The 24,857-nt window shown below is 37.9% G+C and overlaps 1 protein-coding gene across 2 annotated transcripts in view; it reads left to right on the forward strand.

Annotated features, from left to right (window-relative positions):
* Positions 1-24,857, forward strand: part of TENT4A (terminal nucleotidyltransferase 4A) — a 61,676-nt gene that overhangs the window by 14,592 nt on the left and 22,227 nt on the right. For both annotated transcript variants that reach the window (XM_074146401.1, XM_074146400.1), the window contains exons 2-10: positions 311-434; positions 1,951-1,997; positions 2,916-3,036; positions 4,611-4,718; positions 5,419-5,547; positions 6,643-6,856; positions 13,180-13,306; positions 21,502-21,602; positions 21,868-22,040. In XM_074146401.1, the coding sequence (XP_074002502.1) occupies positions 311-434; positions 1,951-1,997; positions 2,916-3,036; positions 4,611-4,718; positions 5,419-5,547; positions 6,643-6,856; positions 13,180-13,306; positions 21,502-21,602; positions 21,868-22,040 (1,144 nt within the window). The remainder of the gene's footprint in view (positions 1-310; positions 435-1,950; positions 1,998-2,915; positions 3,037-4,610; positions 4,719-5,418; positions 5,548-6,642; positions 6,857-13,179; positions 13,307-21,501; positions 21,603-21,867; positions 22,041-24,857) is intronic.

Below are 24,857 nucleotides of genomic sequence, written 5' to 3' on the forward strand. Positions count from 1 at the left end.
GAATGTTAGTAAAGATCTACTAGTTTTTGCATCCTGTGTCTTTTGACATCTTTAGCATTCTGGTAATGTGTTGAGGGCTGATGAGGTATTGTTGAGATTACTGAGAGGTGCTACCATGAAAATCAAGTACGAATATATCTGCCCCAAACCCTCCAGTTTCTCATCTGAAAGCCTTACTGTTGTGGCATTCACCTGTCTTGAAAGTACTGCTGGTTTGGGTTAAATGATGATATTAAATAAAAACTACGTCCTGTTTTGGTTGAAATTTACTTTAATAGTTAATCATAACTGATGCTACTTTGTCCTTTAGACTACATGAAGAAATAATTGACTTCTATGACTTCATGTCCCCTCGTCCTGAAGAAGCAGCTATGAGAAGAGAAGTGGTGAAAAGGATAGAAACAGTCATCAAAGATCTTTGGCCTACAGCTGATGTGAGTGTAACTTGTGTTGATTTGCTTCTCTAGTAAATTGTTGAGCTTGGTTCACTTAATGTCGCTGTTGTCTTTCTGTGCTTTAGAAATGAACAAATAAGACTTCAGTCTTAAGGCAATTGATTTAATATTACAGCTCTTGCAGTACTTGGCAATTTATTTTAAAAAGTGGAGGAAATTTAAACCCTAAATTTCAGATTAATGAAGGCTACTGATAATTCTCTTCATTTTGAGAACTGGGTATGTGAAAAACTGTCCACTTAAGTGCATTTCTTAAGGTAAAAGCTTATGAAATTGATTGTCTCTGCATAACTTCATTAAAGTTTATAAATAAACTTTATTAAAGTTTGGTGGACTACCTATGTATCCATTTCTGCAAGGACTCCTGACTGTTGATATTTGTAAATGCAAGTATTATACAGAAGAACAGTTAAAAAGCCCAGAATTCTTTTGGACTCTTCACAAATTTGACATTCAGGGAATTACTTTAGCCCTGCTTTAGTAGGAAAATTGGACTTGACTTCCTGAGTTGTCTTGCAATCAAAGTTGTGGTATTTTTAAACCCTTTATTACCCAAAGAGTACATTTCCTTCAAACCAAAATTATTCAGAAGGAATTTAATGTAAACTGTATATCTAGCATCACCTTTCTGATTACCAGATAGTAGTGTTGTCAACAAGCAGAAAAACATCTCAGAACAAAGTGATTTCATAGCCTTCCATAACAGTGAGGGCTGTGGCCACAGAACTGAGCTAAAGATACTGTAAAGATCATCTACTCCATCCTCACCTGCAATTCTCCTTGGTAATAACGTTTTTCTAGCTTGTGAGAACAGGTATAAACACTGAAATGGCCCAGTGTTGCCCAGCATTTTCATAGGTCACTTCTGGGAAGAGAACTTGTAAATTTTGCTCTGCTGTAGCGGGGGGCGTAGAATGTCTCAATTCTTTAGATTGGAAGCATGCTAAAAGTATTTGATGTGGACTGTGAATGTCTCTGTCTCTTCAACATTCTTTTCTACACACAAACACCTACCACAATTTCATATTCATCCTTACAGTAAAATTCATGTTTCTCTGAATTATATGTTTTGGTGTGCTTGCTGGTTTTTAAACAAAAAAAGTTTGGAAAAATATTTCCCTTAAACTCTTCCAATTTCAGTAAAGCTGTCCTATGAGGAAAGAAGGGAGCAGGAAGGAAGGAAACTTACAACAGCTTACATTTCTGTCACCCTGGAAATTAATAGTGTAAATGACTTGTTTCAAAAGTTTATGCTCTGCTGCTAGCAGGATTCCTAGTCATTTCATGTTTAAAAAAAATACAGTTTCCTCTAAAGTTGCACCTGTAAGACAGTGTATTTGTAGAGACGTAACAGACTATGTAGTAAAGTAAGTTCAATAACTTCTGTACTGGGCTATATCCTTAACAGGTCAAGAAAAATCTTAAGTCTTGTGAAAGTGAAATGAAGTGAGCATTTGTAATTACAAGATATTTCATTGATCTGGGTTTCTTTCAGGTGCAGATATTTGGCAGCTTTAGTACAGGGCTTTATCTTCCAACTAGGTAAGTAATAATTCACTTTTATATAAAGCTTGTCTGCTTTTAGAGTAATGGTAAATTTTAAAGGGGAATTTAGACTGTAATGTGTAAACCTATCAAACTTCCAGTAAAATTCTTGCCTAATGTCCCATGTGACAAAGGGAATAGCTTTTGAACTTACAGGTTTGGGGTAAGTATTTGATATTTGATGTGTCACCGTACTGCTGTAGATACTTACTGACCCCTTGGTGAATTCCATTTTCTTCTGTGTATCTGGGGTTAGTCTTTGGCTCTTTGTTTTCAAGACATGGTGAAATTTAGTATTTCCTGTGTAACGACTTTGTTAAATAAGGTGAATTACTGAGAGTGTGTCACATCACAGAGTTACTGTGTGAAGTCAGAGGTGTCATCACAGCTATGTTTTCCCATTTTTTGGAGAGAAAAATGTCTTATTTAACTCAGTGTATTATATTGCCTAATGGTTCAATAGATGGATGTGTAGCTGTGTCTTAAAGACTATGTTGTCTTTATATCAACTAAATTTTCAGTAGGAAAGCACTGGAAATTTAATTTCTATGAATAGCAATCACGATAAAAATTGTTTGGACTATTAACATGCCTGTCAACATGGGTTGATGAGGGATGGAATTGGGCTCTGGAAGTCAGAGGGGAGGGAGCAGGAAAGGTAAAAGGGAGAGAAGCTCAAAGAACTCATCAGAGAACTGGAAGCAAGAAGCTAGAGTAGTATTTTGGGTCCTAAAGTGCACTAGACCATCTCTTACTTAACATTGCTAAAGGAAGCTTATTGGGAACCTAGATTAAAAGTTGCAGAATGGTCACCCTGGAGGATTTACAATATGTAGAGTGCTAATTTTACCTTTTTTTTGGTGGAGTATTATGCTTTAGTGTTAATGGATCTCATGCTGTGTTCTTTTTGTCTAGTGATATTGATCTAGTTGTTTTTGGGAAATGGGAACGGCCCCCTTTACAGCTGCTGGAGCAAGCACTAAGAAAACACAATGTGGCTGAGCCATATTCCATTAAAGTACTTGATAAAGCTACGGTAAGTAATAGTCTTTGGAATACTGAACTGAAAAGCTTTCAGACTCAAGATGTTAGTGATAAATAGTGTTCTCAGTTCATCAAGCAAATGATGTTAAGCACGATGTTTTGCTCTGTGCAATATTTTAGTAGAATGTGTATATGCTTAGCAATAGCACAAGTTTTTTTAAATGAACAACGGTAATTCTGTGTACTGTATTTGCTGGAAGGCCATACTTCATGCTTATGTTGTCAATAAAGATCTGAAAGTCAATATTTGCAAAATATCTAGTAAAATAAGTGAACTACTTGTATAATGTTTTTCCACTGACCTTTGAGAGGACTTTATTTAGCCAGAGGCCAGTAACTAGAGCTATCTAGCCTGAAACCCCACTTTTTCATGTTGTCTTGTTTCTGATGACATAATGAAGTGTTCCAAACCTAACATTTGGTTTTTTCCCTTCCAAAATATGCTACTTAAGAGCTTTATTTCATTTGTGAAACTGATATGTAGTATCTCTTGCATCTGTCTTGTCAGCCTAATGGATCACATTGAATATGCTAAAAAATTAAAATATGAGAATTTTATGTTACTGAGCAAGTGGTGTTTTCTCCAGGAGCAGAGTATTCCAAACTTCTATTAGCAAGCTGTTGCTTTTTCTGCTCTCTGAAAAAGGGTGACTCTTTTAGGTCCAGAAGATTCTGATGGCTTCTGTTGGAGTAGCAGTACATAACAGTAACTCTGGTAATCTTTGGTTTATGTGAGAATGAGTGGAATTTTCAGAATCAGTTAGTGATGTAAAATGGCACTAGGCTAGGCTTATCGATTTTACTAACCTTTCTTATTTTATTCCTTCTGCTGTTGGTATAAAATGTTGCTCTTTTTTGTATTCTATTCCAGATTAAAAATACAAGAAGTTCAATTTAAAATAAATGTCATAAGCTGAAGTTTTAAGTTACTATTTTAAGACCATTTTGTAGGATACTGCCTTCAAGGTGGTGGTGTGAGACTGAACTACATATTCAGTAGTTCTGTAATAAATTATTGCTGCCAGAAAAGGAAAGACTGCTACTCCTGCTTTGCTTTGATCCATTCTGGCTTTCATTTGACTCTGCAGTGAACCAGTTCAGACAGTGCTTTATTTTTTCTGCTGGGCTAGCCTTCTGTCAGTTTAGCAAGTGAATGGTGCAGTGCTGGATCAGAGGAATGCAATTTCCACAGGTTATGAGAGTAAAATGTCTCCTATTAACAGCAGTGAGTCATTAAATTAAGTAAATTTAGTTATCTTACAAAACACTGATATTGTAGCTATGAAGCCAGATATCCAATAGCTGTGGGACAGTACATGAATGACCGTATATTAATGTGGTCATACATGCCTGTGTTTTTAATCACCTCACTAAAAAGCGTTTGCTTGTCAGTCAAGTCTCAAACACATTTTCTCAAAACATCTTTTCTCAAAAACACGTTTTCTTGCCTTGATAGTTGCATTAATTTGGACTGATGGTACCTGTGTGTCTTAAGTCAATAAGCTGGAAAATAGCACCAGTGTTGCATTTTTGGATGTTCTTAAAACCTTGTTTTAATCTTTACAGGTACCAATAATAAAACTTACTGACCAGGAGACAGAAGTGAAAGTTGACATCAGTTTTAACGTAGAAACTGGTGTGAAGGCAGCTCGATTTATCAAGGAATACATGAAGGTATCAATCATATAATGAATGTTATACTACTTACCAAGGATGTGCTAGACGCTTAGCTAATATTTTTTGGTATGGCTTAAGACTTTTGAAGATTTACTGCTGAAGACTATTTTCATTGGTTAAACATGGATATTTTAGTTTATTTTCTGTTGGTATCTATTCAGTGTTGCCTGTGAGTACTAGGGGTTTGTGTGGATAAACCTGTACAGTGAAAGGACTTCTATAGTCATATCTAGACCTGCAGTACTAAACTGTTTCTAAAGCAAGTGTGTTCAAGTATTGCTTACCTTGAATTTAAGTGGTGCTTGATTATGAATACTATCTTGCTAAACGATGTCTAAAAAGAATTCTTCTGTAGCTACATACTTAAAATCAAGTTTACTTCTATCTCTGCAGTAAAAGTACTGTTTAAATGGAAAGCTTTGACTGAGTGACACTGGCATTCAAAAATGATACGAAAATCTTCCTGTTTGGGGGGGGAAATAAATTTGATATGTAAACTGCTTGATCAAATAAGTATTAATCTGTTTCTAGAATAAAAAAAGCACGTTTCTGTTCTTCCTGTGGAAACACTTTATGGCACATGATGGAACAATGTTTTTGTATTAGAAGATGAATCTTCTTGCATTGAGATTGTGTAGTTCTTTCTTTGTTTTGGAATGTTGACATTGTCATTGATAAGACTTATTTTGCTTTGCAGAAATATTCTTTGCTGCCATACTTGATTTTAGTATTAAAACAGTTCCTCCTTCAGAGGGACTTGAATGAAGTTTTTACTGGTGGAATTAGCTCTTACAGCCTAATTTTAATGGCAATTAGTTTCCTGCAGGTAAGTCTGTTCCTTATTTGTTTCTGTGTTCTTTAAAGTATTTTGGTTTCTGTACTCATGCTCTGTTACGGTGCTGTTTCTTTAGTCCACTAGCAATGCAAAGCTTTATGGTTATGGCTGTAGGTGTTTGATCATTGGCAGCTCCTACAGACTACCTCTCAAAGCTCTAGGAACTTCTGTTCACTGTGTGAACTGAAACAGCAGCAGGAGCCTTGTGAACAGCATAGAGGCTGTGTGTTGCTTTCTATACCAGGGCCTGTGATGTGGATTATGCTACCTCCCTGGGCAGCCTATTCTAGTACCTGAATCATCTTACTAGTGTTTTGAAAGTCTGCCAGGATGCAGTTTAAGTCTGTTGCTTCCTAGACTACTGATACTAAATGTACAGAGTAGTTGATTTCAGTGTTTATTAAAGTTACAAAAGCAAACAGTCAACTTGTTTTTTAATTATATGTTGGTTAGGTTTTGACATATGTAAAACTGGCAGATATTGTAGGTAACTAATGAAATAGTTAATGAGTTATAACTTTTTCCAATACATTTTTGTGACAGTAAGCTTTGTATGAGTATGATGAGGTACAATGTTAGGCACCTCTCAGCAGCTGTGATACTGGGAAAGCCTACACATCCTGCTGCTGTTAATGTTGAAATATTTCTATAGATGATGCATACTGCATATAATATTGGGGTATTGATAGAAGAACTGTATTCCAATTGGGGTAAATAGATTCCCTTCAACTTCTGAAAAGAATAAGACTGGGTTTTCTGTGAAGAATCAGGTATTACTGCATTACTAACTAAGCTGTAATGTAGTATGCAGTACTTCTTTATTGCCTTTGGCTTAGGAAAAAGAATTTACTAATCTTCAAATAGCTGGAAGAGGAGGATGAAGGGAATTCTTTGGCTTCCAGATACTGCTTAAGTGCTGCCCCCTCTTGGTTACGTGAAAGTGGTTTAAGTACATGAAGAAATGACTCAATTCAGACTTGTATAAAGAGATCATACTCATCTGTTTAAACGAAGGCTTTTTGTTCCACTTTGTTATGGTCTGGAAAGAAATAATTTCTAATAATTAACAACTCTTCTGTGTCACAGCTGCATCCAAGAATTGATGCCAGAAGAGCTGATGAAAACCTTGGAATGCTTCTGATAGAATTTTTTGAACTCTATGGAAGGAATTTTAACTACTTGAAAACTGGTATTAGAATAAAAAATGGAGGTGCCTATATTGCCAAAGAAGAAATCATGAAAGTCATGACTAATGGATACAGACCATCCATGCTATGTATTGAAGATCCTCTCCTGCCTGGTAAGATTGTATACTTCTTGCAATATTCTAGAGCTCTGGCTCTACTTGTGCTCTTTCACAGCTTATGTTAGTCTCTAAAGTCCATCAAATGAGTTAAGAAGCTACACTGAGAAGAGACTTTGCTGGTGTCAAGGTACAGTTGTGGTGATGTGCTAAGGGATAAGGACTTGAAGTGTCCCGAGATTCATAGCCTGAGTAAATTGGATTGCACACAAACAGCATGGATATAGACTGCATTGGAGATTTAGGACTGTTGAGTCCTGAGACTGTTGAGATTCTCTGCCAGTGCTGAGGGGCAGCGAAAGAACGAGGTCCAGGAGATTGTGGAAGGGGCTTTGTTAGTAGGAGCAGCTCTCCGTTTTTCATTATGAGAGAATGAGAATAGAAGGTGTGTCTTTTTCTCACCACATCCTGTGGTGCTATACTTCAGATAAATAATACCACATGGGAAGGAAATGCACCAGATGAGGTACCTGTCCTGTAAGGTGGTGCACTAGAGACTGCACAGAAACATGGGTGTATATCCATGAATGCGTAGCAAGGGAGCAGCTATATTATGGTGTTGGTGTGAAGTCTGGTTTGCATAACTGGCTTCTGTGCTGCACAGGGACCTTTGGAGAATGCCATTCTAGTTGCATGTACTTTTGAAAGTAACTAACTTAATTTTTTTTTTTTCCTTTAAGATTTGGTTTTGATTCAGTAACCTTCAAAGTAATGAAGATTAATTTTGGCTGAACTCCTGAAAAAAACTTCCAGCTTTATAGTACTCAGTTTGGATTCTATTTAGACTGTCACAAATAGCTGAAATTCCAAAGCAGCTTCTTAACTAAGTCAATTTTCAGTTAATTTGAACTTAAACATTAGTATTTCTAGAATGTAATTGGCACTCAAACTCCATACTGTCACGTCTTGTGGGTAGACTGCTTATGTAGAGCACTTCTAAAGCAAATACCATGGATCAGGAGCTGAAGTCTGGCACCTTTCTAAATACTTAGTATGCTGAATGTTCATCGTTCTTTGGAAGAGGTTGCAAGCTAAGATACTCATTTGTCTAACCACATCTCTGATACATTTGTAGCTCTGAGTTTGTGTCCATCATGACTCTTGTACTTGGCCAGGCATAAGGTGTGATTTTGCAGAGCTTTCATTGTGGTGTTGAGATTTACTTCAGTAGATGTGTATTTACTTGCTTAAAGACTCATTTGGGTAGCAGCATGAGCCACATTTCTTTAGAGTCAAAAACCTTTACTGTGCTCCAGTTCTGTTCGTTCCTATCTGTTGAGGACTGAAAAAGAAGAAATTGTGCAGCATACACAGTGTTTCAATCACTGCTAATGGTTAATCTTTGCAATTTTTTCTTCTCTGACATGACTTTTCAGGGAAGAAAAAAAAATAATTTGCAAGTCTAGTAGGGGCTCTGAACTGTTCCTCCTAGTATAAATCTTGCAGAAGCAAAGAACTGTAATTTAGAAGAAAGATATCTAGTTATATACTATCAAAGAGTTGATAAGAACTACATTTTAGATGAGATTCTATGGGCTGAGAATGCAATTCTTACAAGAGAGAAAGTATTTTAGCAAGGGAAGTGAACGCTGACAATAATTTGAAGTTATCTGACCACTATGTCCCATCAGAATATTTTCTGGTAGCTACCACAGAGCTTCAGAACTTGCTTGATTGAACTAGGTGGAAAATTATGTAGAATGTATAGGATGGTTCTTTGAATTGGATCTCACAAATACAGTCTCCTTAGATCTAGACTCAATCAGATATTCCTACAGGATCTAAAAGCACCTGTCAAGTGTATGTAGATAATGTCTAGAATTCTGTTAATTAGTTTAGTTGTGTTATTGCTTGTGTCCCAGTACAAAAAACTTTTCAAGGGTTCAGGTCCTTGCCCAGTTGACAAGTCATCTCTGCTTGATTAGTTTGTGGTCAGATCCACTCAGTGTCTAAGTCTGTGAGGGTCAGTATGGAGGAGATGGGAACAAGTATTTTGGTAAAGAGTGGATGTATATGTTTTCTGACTTAAGTTAGCATAAGCTGCTCTAGAGTTTTTTCCCTCAAACCAGTTCATGCAATATATGCACAAATTTTTGATTTTTTTTGCAATCCTTTTTTAGCCTGATCACAGCTTTCTCTAAAGTTCTGGTTAAGCCTTGGAAGAAGACTTCAAAAGATGACTTCTTAATCCAGAAATCAGACAAAAAATACAGGGATGAAAAAAAACCCTTTCAATTTCTCAAGATTATCCAAGTAGTGTAAGGTCCCTCCTATAAGTGTATGCACTATTTCAGCCTTAGGATGTTGAAAGGTACAACTCCTAAGAATAGCTTTAGACAGTCTTCTAGGACGCAGGATTAAGTTCATTGGGATTAGTTCCTTTAAATTGGAGGAACTGTTTTTTCTTCAGTATGAAATGGTGATGTCTGGCTATCAGAAGGATAGGATACATCAGTTTTACCTGCTCAGTACCTTCTGTTAGTTCCTAGATTTGGAGAGAACAGGCATCAACCTGTTGTCTTGCTGTTTTGGTTGTAGTGGGTTTTGCAGATTCTTTTGGGTGCGGTAGGGTTTCCTCTGAGATTCTCAAAGACCTATTATTGGGCACTAGGGGATTATAATTTCTGTGACTTGAGATTCCAACAGAGGTGTCAGGAGTCTACACTTGAACTGGGAAGTGTGTTGAAATCTAGATTTGAGATGTCAGACTAATCTAGCTGGTGATGCATTTTAAAGTGGTAGTTTATACTTGCTCTTCGTACATAGACTAAGGTTCTTCATCTTGAGCTAGTGTCCTAGGACAGGGTAAGAAGATGAAAAATCTTTCCCTTAGCATCATCCAAAGAAGGGAGTTTCTATAAACATCTTGTAGCTGCCACCATTTCAGTTTCTCAAAGCAGTTGGCCTTTCTTTGATGCATAAAAAGTTAAAATACTCGTTTAGGAGAACTGCAAAGCCAGACACTCAGAAGTCTGTTCACAGGAACATGTTGGAGCAGGGTACATGATACCATCCTAGAAGAGGTTTGTGTGGAGTTGGTCTGACAGTATCCTGTCTTGGAAGACATGACTCTGGTTGCAGGGAATTGCTATGGGAACAAACAGAAGTTCTAAATGTTAAATTTAGTGTGTTTTCTTTGAAAAGAGACTCTGTAACGTGCAGGACTAACTATGCTTCATGTTGCTTGCTTCTGCATCTTGATATGTCACAAATCCAGGAAGTAATTAGATTTGAGATTGGGCAGCCACTAAGGCTAGAATAGATAATCTCAATAGTTGTTGCTGAAGTTATTCATTGCGGTTTTTCAATATCTGATGTTTGTCATTAGAACCTGCAAATGTGTGTGTATATAAAATATATGCATTTATAAAAATACACAAATACATTGACGGTAGCATCTGAAAGAACCCCTTTAATACTGAATGTTGCAAAAAGATACTTACTAGATAATAGTTTAACATAAATGGATCTGCTTCAGTCCTAGCTCATGGTCTTACCTTTACCTTTCCAGGCCACTTTCTTAAAACTGCTTTAGGTAATGGAAGGCCACCTGTTGGAGTGGTAATACTGATCGTGAGTGATGGAAATCTTGGATATGCTCCTTTAGGGGTGAAGGCTTTGTAAGAAAGAATGAGAATTGAATTATACATGAAATCACACACCATTGTTATCTACTAATGTACATCTGAGGCTTGAAGTCTGTATGATTTTTTTAAAGAGAGAGCATTGAGGTTACATGCTTTAACTGATCAGTCCATAGATTGTGACAAAAGAAGGATGCTTAGGTATGTAAGACGTGATCTGCTGGTGAGAATGACCTCTCAGAAGAAAATTTATTCAGGACAGCAAGTGCAAACGTGATCTTCTGGCTTCTTTTATATGTTGCTTTCTGGATTGAGTAGGGCCACTTCTATATAGACTTGACTGGTACAGTTCACAGTAGCTTGCATAGTAGCTTTGGCTTCCATACCTGCTTTTCAGCTGCAGTGCAAGTCAGAAGCTCTGCAGACTCTATAATTGAATAAGACTGTTTATTCAGACATTTTTATGAACTAATTACAGGTGCAGAATGAGGCAATCCAGGAACCTAGGCATGCTATGGCATGAGCTATCCTGCCTCTGTTCTCAAATCTGCTTCAATCAAGACTCATACACAACTTCGTTGGTGGTTTAGACTAAACTGCCTGAGTTTGCCGTAAGTGGATTAGGGAAGGCTTATGATTTCTTTTGCTGGCACAACAGTGGAGGTGGCAACATCTTACAAAAAGACTAACCAACAGTTTGTAGCAGTAGTGTCTTCATTTTAGTGTAACTCCATGCAGGATGCCTGTCAAATGTAGCTGTTTTAGCACCAGATCAGATTAATGCAATTTGATTGTGTATTCTTAATTCCTGTTATGTGAATTTATAGAATCATAGAATTATTTAGGTTGGAAAAAAACCTAAAGATCATCAAGTCCCACCATAGATGAACTGTAATTTAGTGGTAGGTTCAATTGTGTTTAGCCACTTGTATATATTCCATTTCTGTATTGCTTCTCAATTTAATTTTGCAATTATGTTTAGCATATCATTATGTGGAAGGTGGCATTGTTGCAGGACACAACAATGTGTCATGTACTGAATTAATTTTTTTTCCTAGTAGAACTAACGTTTTCATGATCTGATTTCTTGACCATTGAAGTATCTTGGTCTCTGTTTAGCTGCCTTTGGACTAAGTCCTTTATGAAGTTCTCTGCTACTTTGTAGTGCAGCTCTGAACTTGATTACAATATGTTTCTTCCTACATTCTCTGTTCTAGGCCCACATTGGCCTCTGCTTCTACCTCAGGATAGAGTCCAATTGCAAATATGCCATTTAGAGAGGCTTTTGTAATTTTGAGCATAGTAGCTTCTGAATGCATCATTGCAGTATCCAGAACAAGATACTCAGTTACTTCAGTAAATTCGAAGTATTTCTTGGTCAGCTTTTATTTGACCATATAAATTACTGAAGAAATTCTGTGTTCCCAAAATGCTCTTATGTTCCCAGTCTGTTTTCATTGATTATGCTTTCCTGTTAAAGTAGCATTATGATTGGAGAATCTTGGAGGACTAAAACGTGTTGTCAAGTGGTAAAGCCAAGGCTGTTCTTTTTTCCCTGGATGGCAAAACTCAGCATGTTTTTCTACAATGACTTGCTGAACTAAATACTTCAGTGAGTGAAGGGTTCCTCTAAAGTAAAATTAAGCCTCATTGGATTCAGTCCTCCAGAGGATAGGTTTGATCCTATACCTATCAATTTTCAAAGCAGATTTTTCATTAAAACCTGTTCATGGGCCCTGATCTGATTTTCAAGCTTAATGTAAACATGTTTGGTGGTTCATCGCTTTCTGGTGTTCTCGCAGCATTTCAAGCATCATTCTGAAGGAAGGGAAGGGAACCTTTTACTGTAAGCAGCTTTCTACCCACTCAAAATCTAGTCTGTATTTTAAACATGCAATTTGAAGGAACTTTTCCTTGTGTTTTATAAATTGAGTGGTGACAATGAACCTTTGGTGTCTGGTGCCAAACATATCTACAAAAAAAAACCCCAAATGTTTCTTCTTGTTAGTACTAGCAAGACCTTTCTAGGTTTCAAATGGGAGACCAATGCTTATATGTTGTCATTGATATACAGAAGCATTAGTACGTTAACTTCTGCAGTTCCTCACACTGGATTTGGAAGGAGTTCTGCTATAAATGTCACTCATGCTTAAAGAGGGGCAGTCGAGAAGTACCACTAAGTTGATCAAAAAACAATGCTGTACAGGCTTTTGGAATCCTCTATGACAGATTTTGACAAAGTGATTTATCCTGTGGAGATAAATAATCTGTATGAGCTGGTTTATTATCTGTAATTTTGATAAGGTTAAGTAGGGATTGATGTAAGTGTACCTGGCCCCATGGAGATAATGTGGTTGCACAAGTGGAATTTTAAACTGAATTTGGCTTGCAGAAACTCTACTGGTAAGTGAGACATGATGCTTTAAGCTTGATAGGTTCCCTCTTAAAAGACAGCTGTAAGAGCTTTAAGCTTATCTCTGTTCTGTTTCTTTCAGGCACTGGTACATCGATATCTTATAAGTGGTGAATTGAATGCATAATATTAAGTGTCATTCCTAAGGTTAGCTTCTTTTATTGAGATAGGTGCACTTGGTTGTTCCTGATATGAGTCGGATGGGCTAATCAGTTCAAACAGAGTTAAGCTGTATTGTTAAGGCTTCTGAGCTTTAAGTATGAATAATTTTCTGGTTACTGATATTAAAAAAAAATGATCTGATGACTGTCACATTATTTCAGGAAACGACGTTGGCAGAAGTTCTTACGGTGCCATGCAAGTGAAACAAGTTTTTGATTATGCCTACATTGTTCTTAGCCATGCAGTATCACCACTTGCAAGATCATATCCAAATAGAGATTCTGAGAGGTAATTAGTCCGCTTTTTGAATATCCATTTGTCTGTGTAATCAATTAGGAATGTTTTGGTCTAAATCAATAAAAGGAATATTGTTATTTATTGTTTAACTGTGGCTGTATTGAAATTTGCCCAGAAATTTAGGCTGCCTAGTGCTGTTGAGAGTGTGATACCTCAGTGTGTAGCATTGAAATGAAGACAGCATGACAAAACCCAGGATGAGTCCAATGTGAGATTCTCTTACTGTGGGAGGGAGCCAGAAGATAATTGGTCTTTTCTCAAACATTCTGCTTAAAGTACTTCAAAGGAAGGTCTGCTGGTTTAATGTTTGGTGTGATGTGTGACTGTACGATGGTAGAAGGAAATGTGTGATCAAACTGCTTATTTAGACACAAAACTAGACAAGGCTAGAAATTTCCCTAGTTCTTTCATACATTGCTTCCATAAGCTGCTTTAAAAGGCTTTATATCTAATTAAGCTATTAAAAGAATCAGTTCAGTTTGGCCGTAATGTCAGAACTGCCTTTAAAAGTAGCATATTTCTGGACGTGCCATTTTAATGCAGTTCTTATTGTCTTTCATGGAAACACTTTACAGCAAGTATTTTTTCAGCTCTCACCTTTGCAAGTTTTCTTTTTTTTGAAAGGGGGAAGAGAAACAAAATGGCTGACAAGCCTTTATTTTCTATTTTTATTCATGTATCTTCTCTAGCATCTGTTATGCTAACCCTCAGTACAAATTGGGGCTAGATCAGAGGACTTACGTTCCTGAGACTTCCCTAGAATCCCAATGGTCTTTGACTTCCCCAGCTATTCGCAGGGAGGGATGGCTGTAACAAGTCACACAACCCATCTAGATACAATTCCAAACTCTAAACAAGTTAACAGCTTGACAACTTCCAGCATTAATGTCACTGCAAGGTGAAATAGTTCTCCTTAAAACTGACAGTATTTTAATAGTGCCCATGAATCTCTAGGTTTTCTGTGGCCTTAAATTCACAAGGGTTGAGACTGCCTGTGATGGCCATACAGGAAGAGTGATACATAGTGTTAACACACTGACATTTGAGACTGCTGTTTCAAGATAGGTTAAAGGTGTATCTGTTAAATGGGTACTGGCTGACAATTCTTGTTACGGAATGAAACTTCATTCTTACCTAAGTATAGATAGAACACTCAGGCATTCCTGAAGTTTTGCTTGTGTCTTGGGTCCTGGCCTTCATTAACTTCTCTGTGGTTCTCCAAAGGATATAGTAATTCTCTAATAAGGTACCTGTATTTATTACAGACATTAAAAAGTATATCTGTAAATGCATTTAATGGAAGCCTCAGATGTCATCGATGTGTGCACTTGAGATGTACATTTCTTAGTGTATTTGGGAAAAATGTTTGGATTTTGTTACAACTTCAAACCTGGGGAGAAGCTCAAACAGCAGTGTTCAGGTGTCATACATCTGACCTGTCTTTCTGCTGCTTCTGGGCTCTCTGTGCCAGTGTTGTCTGAGTCTCAGAACTCATCCTGCCAGTGGCTTGCCATTCTGTCAAAGAGACTGGTGTCGCAAGAGGAACAGCATTCAACAAAGTCCTGTATGCAAGTAGCTCCCCCAGCACCTGTCTTGTCAATGCCAAAGGCCCTGTAGGTGGATGATGAGTTGTTTGGTAACAAGTTTGTTGTAGAACCTCGACACCAGTCCACGTTCAGTCTCAGATTTTAGCTGAACTCTTGGCGTTCCAGGTGTATTTCAGATTCTTCTTCTACCTGTTAGGCAGGGTGGTCCAGACTCTGTATAAAGACTTTTCAGTGGCCTGACCTGAAGCTTTAGCCATCCAGGAGCCCTTTGTCTTGATCCATTTTTTCCCCTTTTCTAGACTTGTTAGTGGTAGGTTAAGCTGTAAACAGTGGGCTTCCTTTAAGAACAGTGACTATCTATAGGACTTCCTACTAGATGGATTGATAGAGAATAAAAGAAGAGCACTTGAAAGTGTAGGAATTTGCAGGAGGCTGAATTCCCCAGGCTGACCTGAGTTTAATTTTGTCATAATTGGGGCTAGCGTTCCTCTAAGTGGAACTGTTTTGAATTTGTATCAGCTCTTTCCAGGGAGAATTTCTGTGTAGAGAGTCCTATTTTGTAGATGACAGTGTCAGCAGATTTCAAATCTTTCTGGGTGATCATCGTTACTGCTCTTTCTCAGGGTCAGTCCCACTCAAAGGAGCACAAGCCCAAGTCAATTTAAGGCTTTGTAGCCAGCTGCTGCTTCTGATATTCCCAGTGTGAAAGAGACGCAGATTTTGGTCCTTCAGCATAGGCCTTTTTCTTCTCCATGTTCTCCAGTTACAAGTTGCACAGAATAATAAGGGGTAGATTCATAGCACTCTTAATAGCCTCTTCATTCAAGCTTCCAAATATAACATTTGGAGTGTAGTGGGAGTTGAAAGCTGTCTTCTGTCTGAATGGAAACAGTAATCAGCTGAATTCTGATGGTGACTCTTACAGCCACAGAAATTACCTTAACGCTGTTTTGTCCTCAGTCTATCTCACCCATCCTCTTTCAAGAACAGCTCAGGAGAGGTTGATAGACAGTTCAATAGATTTTGTTAGAGCAAACGGATTCCCATCATCTTGGAAGGAGGAGGGGTTTTCTTGGTAGGAAAATGAGGATCCATTTTGAATCTGTACAACTTGTATGCAAGATCAAGTTTGGTGTTGAGAATTCAACCAAGGTGATTGAAAATCATGATTGATTTCTTACTGTTCGGGGCTATGGGGGTATGAGTCTACCTGTAAAGTTATGAACAGGGTGGCTCCTGCATAAGACTCAGTGTCAATATGTGCTTTGAACAGCTTTAATATGGTGTTTGGCCATAGCCTTTCTCTGGAGAAGTGTGTGTCATCTTAAGTGAGATGACACTAACTAGAGAAGTCTTTTAAGAAGTGATATTTTCATAGAATCACTTAGGTTGGAAAAGACCTTTAAGATCATTGAGTCCAGTCATTAATCTAGTACTGCCAAATCCACCACGAAACCATGTCCTTCAGTGCTACATCTATACCTCTTTTAAATACCTCCAGGGATGGAGGTATCTAAACCACTTCCCTGGGCAACCTGTTCCAATGCTTGACAACTCTTTTGGTGAAGAAATTTTTCCTAATATCCAATCTAAACCTCCTCTTGTGCAACTTGAGGGTATTTCCTATTGCTTGTTACCTGGGAGAAGAGACTGACTCCCACCTCTCTACAACCCCTTTCCAGGTAGTTTTAGAGAGCCATAAGATATCTCCTCATCCTCTTTTTCTCCAAACTGAACAATCCCAGTTCTCTCAGATGCTGTGTCCAAGGGCCTGTTCTCTAGACTGTTCACCAGCTTCTTTGCTTTTCTTTGGACACAAAGTTTCAAGTTAGTCACCATTTTCCTAGTTTTAATCTGTTTCTTGGTAAACCACAGGAAACCTTAGCAGATGTTTGACAACAAGCTCTTGCTCATTGATTTATGTTGTTTGAAGTAGTGGACTGTTCATTAATACCCTGTCCATGTTCTCTATATTAAGGTGCGATTTCACTTTCTACTAATTATCTGTGGGCTGTCAGCTGCCCTTTTTCTTCCTTCTCAATGTGTATGTCCCTGACTCTTGCCTTGGATCAGATCTAGCAATCCTTTGGTCAGAGGTCAGAGATAAACTCTCTGGTCTGACTGAACAAATACATCAACACTTACGTCATGTCAAGAAATTGATCCAGCTTGTGGCTGTGGGATGAGTAGATCAGAAGCAAGAGAAGCAGCAGGAGTTCATGTTTAGGGGAAGATGGAGAGAGTAGTATTGTACCATTTGACAGCAATAAGTTGTGCTGATCTGGATGTGACAACGATGCATTCTTAGTGTTATCCTTAAGGTTAATATGTATGTCTGTAGGTCAGCATGTTGGCTTACATGTTGGCCTGTGGCATGTTTCAGATACAAATGTGTGCTCAGACTGCATCTCTAAACAGCAGTGTAGCCACATTTGGGAGGCAGACAACGTCATATGAAATGAGGAATGGAAGGGTGGTTCTACTGTGAATGCCTGTTATGCCCTTCCAGCATAACTAAGACTTCTGAAACCTTTCCTCAGTTCCTAGAGTTGCAGATTGGTAACAAGTTCCTCCTTTTTGGCGCCAGATATGTGGGGCAGGTGGATGAGGGAAAGGGACTGTCATGCCAACAGGCCAGAGTTCAGAGTTTGAGGAAGCCTTGGCAGGATTTTGCTAATGGAGTTGTCATTTACAGGTGATATTCTACAAAAACAACAATAGTCTGGGCCATACATTAAGTAATTTTTCCATCTCTGTGCTTGAAAGCTGTTTGGTTTCTTCCTAGTGTATAGTTCAACTGATCTAGCTGCTGACAGGTGTATATGTTAGGTTTGGGTTGCCCCTGCTTGGTCAAGATAGTCCTGGGAGCTTTGGGAGCTGTCAAAGGGAATGTTAAATTTGCCTGCTAAATCTGCTGACATAGAAAGAAACGTGCTGTCTGAAATGGTCCTTCCTTTGCTTCACATCCTGAGTGGTTGGTGGCTGTCACTAGAATGCATGCTGTCTTTTAAGATATATCAGCTTTTCCTACAAGAGAATATCTCTCCGGGTAAAGGTTTTAGATCTTTTTTTTTTTTTTTTAATCCTCATACTCAAGCAGATCCTTCTCAAGTGCTCCTTAGTCTGCTTTTAGTTTATATTGACCTTTTAGTACCAGGGGGAAATTTTGTAAGTTCAGTTAAGCCCTACTGAACAGTTATTTTTTCTGTACTTTCACAGACTATATTTTTTTCTTTCCCTGGTACTCATTTGTTCATGTGGAGCTTGGCTGGAGCTTTAGATATTTGATTTTACTGAGTCTTATGTCAGCATTCTGAGCATTTTAAGAGTCATCCTAAGATTTATTTGCACCATAGTAGTGCTGTAATGACAGCTAGAAAGTGCCCCTGTGAACTGAGGGCTTGCAGTATGCAAAAAGAGGAGCTTCTAAACTCTTATCATAAACTAGGTATGCAAATAGCTTATTCCTGGTTTTACTATATGATAATATTAAGAGAAAAGCCATAGAGGGGCATCTTTCATAGGAGAGCTGTGTAATTTTATTAAGCAGTTAACTGTTTTTTCTACGTCTTCCAAACAAGTATCTTTGAAGAATTGTGGGAGTGTCTCATATCTGGAGAAATTCTCGCTTCAGCCAAAAAAAGAAACCCAAGAGCATGGACTTTTCTCATACTAAAGGCGGGGCAGATTAATAGGTTTTTTGTTCCTAAGCATTTTCGGTGTTATACATGTTTATTTTAAAAAAATTCTCTGATGCTGTAGATGTGCTTGAGTCCCATACGTGGGAAATGGTGTTCTTTGAGAGCAGTGTCTAGTTTGATCATACTTGCTTTCTCTCTCTTTGCTACTATATTAAGTGTATGGCAGTGTAGCCTTAATCACCTTTCAGTTTCTGATGTCTCATAATGAATGTTTTTAACTTTGGTGTATGAGCAATGTAGCATGGATATGCCTTTTGACTCCTGACCTGATAACTTAGTGAATTTCTTTTTTTTTTTTTTTTTTCTACCTTTCTAGCAAAAATGAGAGTTTGGGGCTTTCACCTCTGTTCTCTGTGAAAGGAGCTAGTGAGAGAAGAGGTTCCTATGTTCTGTATGTGCAACTCTGCCATAATTGTTGGTGTAGCAGGAGTTTCATCCTTTACATCTCTTTTATAGCAGGCATTTCTGGTATATCGATCATCCAAGCTGATAAAAATACCATCTTATATTATTACCATTTCATATTATCTCATACCTACAATTTTCCTTCTGGATATGAAGACACAACTATTGATTTGCTTCTGGGGAAAGTACTCCAAGAAGCTTCAGACTTGACAAACTCATCCATAAGAACTTATGTTATTCAGTCCATGTTTCACTGAATTTCACTGAATTTTTAGAGTTGGAAGGGACCATAGAGATCATCTAGTCCAACTCCCCTGCTGAAGCAGGATTGCCTAGAGCATGTCAGAGCATGTTACTCAGGACTGCATCCAGACAGGTCTTGAAAATCTCCAAAGAAGGGGACTCCACATCCTCCCCGGCCAGCCTGTTCCAGGGCTCTGTCACCCTCACCGTAAAGAAGTTTCTTCTCATATTTGAGTGGAACCTCCTATGTTCCAGCTTGTGCCCGTTGCCCCTCGTCCTCTCACTGGCAACCACTGAAAAGAGTCTGGCTCCCTCCTCCTTCAACCCACCCTTCAGATACTTATAAGCATTGATAAGGTCTCCCCTCAGCCTTCTCTTCTCCAGGCTAAAGAGTCCCAGCTCTCTCAGCCTTTCTTCATAAGGGAGATGCTCCAATCCTTGAATCATGTTCATTTTCTGGTTCTAAGACCACAGCTGGTAGTAGTTGTGAAATTTATAGGTCATCCTGGAGTGAAAACTCAAGTCTTTCTGAAGGTATTCTCAGATGAAACTTTTTATCTGCAAGATTTCCTTCTCTGTCCCAGTGGTGAAGACATCCAGCATGTGTATGTTTGAGTCCCATACTGGCATTGCTGTCTTGGGATCTGCAACTTCAGGGTCACAGTTCATTCTCTGAAGTATTGGTCATCCCTTTCTTTATTCTGTCTCCTCTGGTTTAACTTCTTTTTTGAGACTGAGAAACCACAACTGCATGAGTATTTAAAATGCAGTTATGTCACGGGAGTGTACATTGACAAAATACTATCCTCTGTTTTATTTGTTCCTTTCTTAATGTGCTCTCCTTAGCTATAGAGCTGTGGTTTCCAAAGAATTGCCTATTATAACCCAGATCTTTAGTTGCTGAGTGGTGACAATCATGCCTTTAATTCTGCATGTAAAATTCAATAGTTTTTCTGACATGCATCACTTTATCTACATTACATAAATAGAATGGTGGATGACATTCATTCTGTGTGTGAGGCCCTTCTGCAGCTATTGGACTTGTAACTTCGATGATATTATTTGGTTCAGTGTTTGCTTAAATTGCTGGGCTGCCTTTTTCAGTACTAACACACTGATATGTCTTTAGACTTGGAAGACTAAACATGGAATGTGGTATTTGGTCTTGCATGATATAGTAATCCCTAAGCCAGTAGGAGAATTATTGCTTCTTTTTAAAATGTTACTAAAAAAATGACCTAATAAAGGTAGTTTAAATGCATTTAGGCTATGTATGTCCTCCCTTCCCATTATACACCTAATCCAAAAGAAAATTCCACTACAGGTACAATGTACCTTTATGCTGTGAAATACAAAATAATGTTTATTGTAACCATTGAAGATTTTTCAAAACTAAAATAACATTATCTTCTCCAAGACGGTAACTTTTCACAGCCCATTTTTATACAATAGTCTGTCCTTCACGTATCTTGAGTGTGGAGTTTATAGTTAGTGTTTCAGCCACTAGTCCCTGATAAAAGGAAAGCTTGGAAGTTTAGCTTTCAAACAAGGACACAACTCCTGCTCAAGAAGAAGTACAAATAGCTGAATTTTGGGAAGGTATATTGGAAAAATATTACTTGTACTTGTTGATAACTGGTCACTGTTCAGCAGGACCAGGTAGGCTTTTTCTCTGAACCAGTTACTATTATGAATTTTCTTAAATTCTAACTTACTCTGGTTTTGGAGCCAGTCTGTTTCGTGTTTCCACTACCTCATGATCCATGGTACTTCCTTTATAGTTGTGGGAATCTTACACTTTTAAGTTGTATTGTAGATCTGTAAGGAAGGACTAGTGAAGGTCTCTGTCTTCAGTGTGAAGGTCAGCTAGGGGGCCTGGGGATATTAATGTCTTCAGTGCATCCCATAACTTTTCTAATCCAGATTCTGGGGAAAAAATATCTTCTGTATGGAGAAATGTAAGAACCTGTAAATTGCTTTTATTAAGTACGTTGGTATCTGTATGTACATTCTTGATAATTAAGATGCACTTCATTTAGAAATGTAGAGTAAAAATCTTACGTATATGTCAGTGTTTGCATATTAGTATGATAGAAGATACTAGTTTAAAAATTATGATGCTTTAGTGAATTAAATGGTGCGCTAAGGAAATGAAAAATTTAAAAGGATTCTTTGGGAAGGGATATCTTGAACTGACTTTCAGCATAATTTGATCGGTTGTTGAAATGCTTGCAAATATGTAATCAACAGTCTTTGTTTAATACTTAATTGAATATTTTTTTTGTTTTAGCACATTAGGTAGAATCATCAAAGTGACACAAGAAGTGATTGACTACAGGGCCTGGATTAAAAAAAAGTGGGGGAGCAAAATTAACCTATCACCTGAACTTGGTAGGTATAGCAGAAATCCTTGAAACCAACTTACATCAAATTCAAGAAAAAAAAAATTAATTCAAAATACTCATGCCTTGAAATAAATCACCTTCAGATATGTAGGAAAAAATAAAAGGAATTTGTAACTTTCTAATGCAAGACTATTTTTTTTTCCTGAGTGTGTTCTTCAGTTAACTTGTTAAACTGCGGCTCTTCCTAGACTTCAAGGCCCATGTGTTTGTATTCTGTGCTCTTAAATGATACTTATGTTTTCTGTTAACAGATAATAGGTTGAAAATAAGAGACCAGATAGCTCCGTGTAATGGAGAACAGCAACAGAACAGAGACTCTGAACCATCTTACAACCAACGCTTGACTTTGTCATTGACTAGTACACAGCAGTTATCCTCTGGCTCTTCTGCTTCTTCTGTATCATCACTCTCCGGCAGTGACATTGTAAGCTTTTTCTTTTAACGGGGTAAAGTAATAAGAAGCAGAGTTTATGATACTCTTCATAGCCCCAACTGATACAGCAGCAGCTAATGTGGTACTATCCCTAAGCTGCTATAGCAAATTAATAGCTTCCTCTACTCAGAAAAATTACTGAAATCAAATATTTTTTCATTAAATTGAACGGGTCTTAATTCTATCCTAAATCTTCAGTACTCTTTGTGATAGTAGTTAGATGTAATAAAATATAAAACCCAAAGTAGAAGAATAGAAATACATCTTCATAAATCTTCCCATCAAGCAAAATCTGCCATTGTCGAATTCTGGTCCTTTTTCCCTGTGCCCCAAATTGAACATGAACATCACATTGTGCTGTGAAGGTGAATAACATTATTTATGATTTTCAGCCCAGCAGTCAGTTCACATTTTAATGGTAATGGGGCTCTCATATGCAAAGTCTTGCTGTCAGCTTCCTTGTTTGAAACTGCAATTAGAAAGTAATTGCTGGGCTTTATTGTAACTTCCTGGAAGTTAAAGACTATAGTCTCTTAGGGTATGTTCTCAGACTCTTAAGATTGTGTAAGGTGGTTTTGTTTTGATATGGAGTTAAATCAACATGGAGTTGGGCAGTGCAGATTATGAAGCACAAAATTGCATTGCATTGCATGGTATGAGGTGCTTGTTATAAATCTACTGAAGCATTCTGTGCTAGTTAGAGGAATTAAGTGGAACTAGATGTAGGATCCAGTTAACTACAATAGTGAATAACTGGATGATGCCGAGAGAGGTCTGAGTGCCTGTTTCTTGACTGCTTTCAAAAACTAGTCAAATATGGAATTAAAAGTTGGGAATTGTATTCAATAAAAATTTAATAACTTTTGAGGGACAGATGCATTCTTTATACATTCTGGTTACTTTCTGTAATTTCTTTACTGAATTTTCTGTGTTGAATTGTTTTTTTTCATTGCATCTCCAGTAAATATGGTAAATGCTTTAGTTGCACCATCTGGCTAATGGAAAAAGAACAGCATGATGCTTGCCAGTGATACTACTAGCCATGCTTCTGGTTTGAGTACGTCAGTGAGAAAGATATTGCTGTAATAAGTTTTATGAGGAAAAGCAAATATTTGCTTAATATTGTGCACTCTCAAAGTAATGGGTGATGAGTGGTTATGATCTCCCCTTAGTCCCTTTTTGCCTGACGTTGAAGATGGAACATCCTTGCTTGATGCCAGAGAAATGAATGAAAAGCAAAAAGGAAGCTCTCAAAAAGAACGACCTGCAATCAGTTTTGGCATCCACACAGTAAATGGGAATGCCACCCTTTTTAACAAAATGCCTTAAGCCTGTGTGCTTGTAACAAACCATGGTTTAAGACCTGGGCATTTATTGGTATTATGTCCTTAGTAGACTGCCGGCATATCTTAATTTGAAATTGAATGGAAGGTTTCTGACAAATAACTGATGAGTTCATCCTACTCACACTTGAATATGTGAGGGTAATCAAGTTCTGGTTAAGCAGTCCTGAGCTGCAGCTGATTCAGGAGGAGAAGGCTATTCTGCCAGAGTCGAAGAGGCTATATGTGGCGTGGTCTGGCATAATACTGTGCCCAGGTTCCAGCAAAGGAACATGTAGCATGTGTGACAACTGGTGGTGCACTGCAAATAGGTATGATGCAGTGAACTTTGATAACCAGCTTCAGAACAAGGGAACATGAATATGGTGCATTTCATCACTGTAGAGTTAGTGGTAGCTCTGAGCTTGCGGAAGGATTGTTCTTCAGGAAAGATTCCATATTCATTTAAAGTTAAATCTTCTGAACTTTTCTGATACTGGAGACTGAAAGCAAGATACAGATTATAGAGAAAATGTGGAAGATGGGGGGACCCTAGATTGACAGTTCGGTCTCTTCCCAAGAATTGTAGTTTTCTTAGCAAAATATTCATCCCTGTGATGCCACTGTTGACTTTAAGCACAAGGTCTGTATCAAGACACTGTTTCTGGAGATGTATTTTGCATGACTGCAGAATATCAACTGAAGTGTATTAACTACAAGATCCTAGCTGTCAAATTAGAGGGACTTGATAGTGTATTTGCTTTCCAATTTACTGCTAAAGCTTCACTGATAATAGTGATCAGCTGCACCTTGACCTTTCTGAGATCTGCTTACCAATATGATAGAAGTCAACTTATGTAAGTTGAGGAAGAAGTAGGGTTGGCGACTTGTGACTTGACTTGGTCATATTGCCCCTCCCTGAACTTCAGCTTCTACTGAAGGTCAAGTATTGCAGCTGTCCACTCTAGCACAGAGATGGCTGTATTCTGACATCATCACATCACTGTACACTGGCCATAAGTCTGGAGGCCTTGCATGTATTTGTCAATATGTCCTGGAAGCAATATTGGCAATATATAAGTACACAAGCATTATCAAAGCAGTGCAGTATTGCTTATAAAGATCCTAGAATTTTTATTAAACTCTGCAGTTTTACAGCTGGTTGTAACAATAGTTAAGTTTAGTTGGTTGTAATATAGCATGCTGTATGGTTTTTAGAGATTTGCTTCCTTAAAGTTCGGCAGCATTACAGATTTTTTGACTTGTCTTCCATAAACATGGCTCAGCAGCTGAATAGACAAGGCTCCTGGTGTCTTGGAGTTACAGGCACTTCAGAGGTAGCAAGGGTTATAGATTTGTTCCAGCAGCAGGAGAACAGGTGTCAGAATAGAACAATAAAAAGGGGCAGGTTTTTCTGGAGACTGGATTGGCATAAACCAGAGCTAACATTTAGAAGTCAGCCTCTCAACTTTTGTACATACTCAGA

Source organism: Numenius arquata, chromosome 4 (genome assembly GCF_964106895.1).
Source record: "Numenius arquata chromosome 4, bNumArq3.hap1.1, whole genome shotgun sequence".
NCBI classification, from domain to species: domain Eukaryota; kingdom Metazoa; phylum Chordata; class Aves; order Charadriiformes; family Scolopacidae; genus Numenius; species Numenius arquata.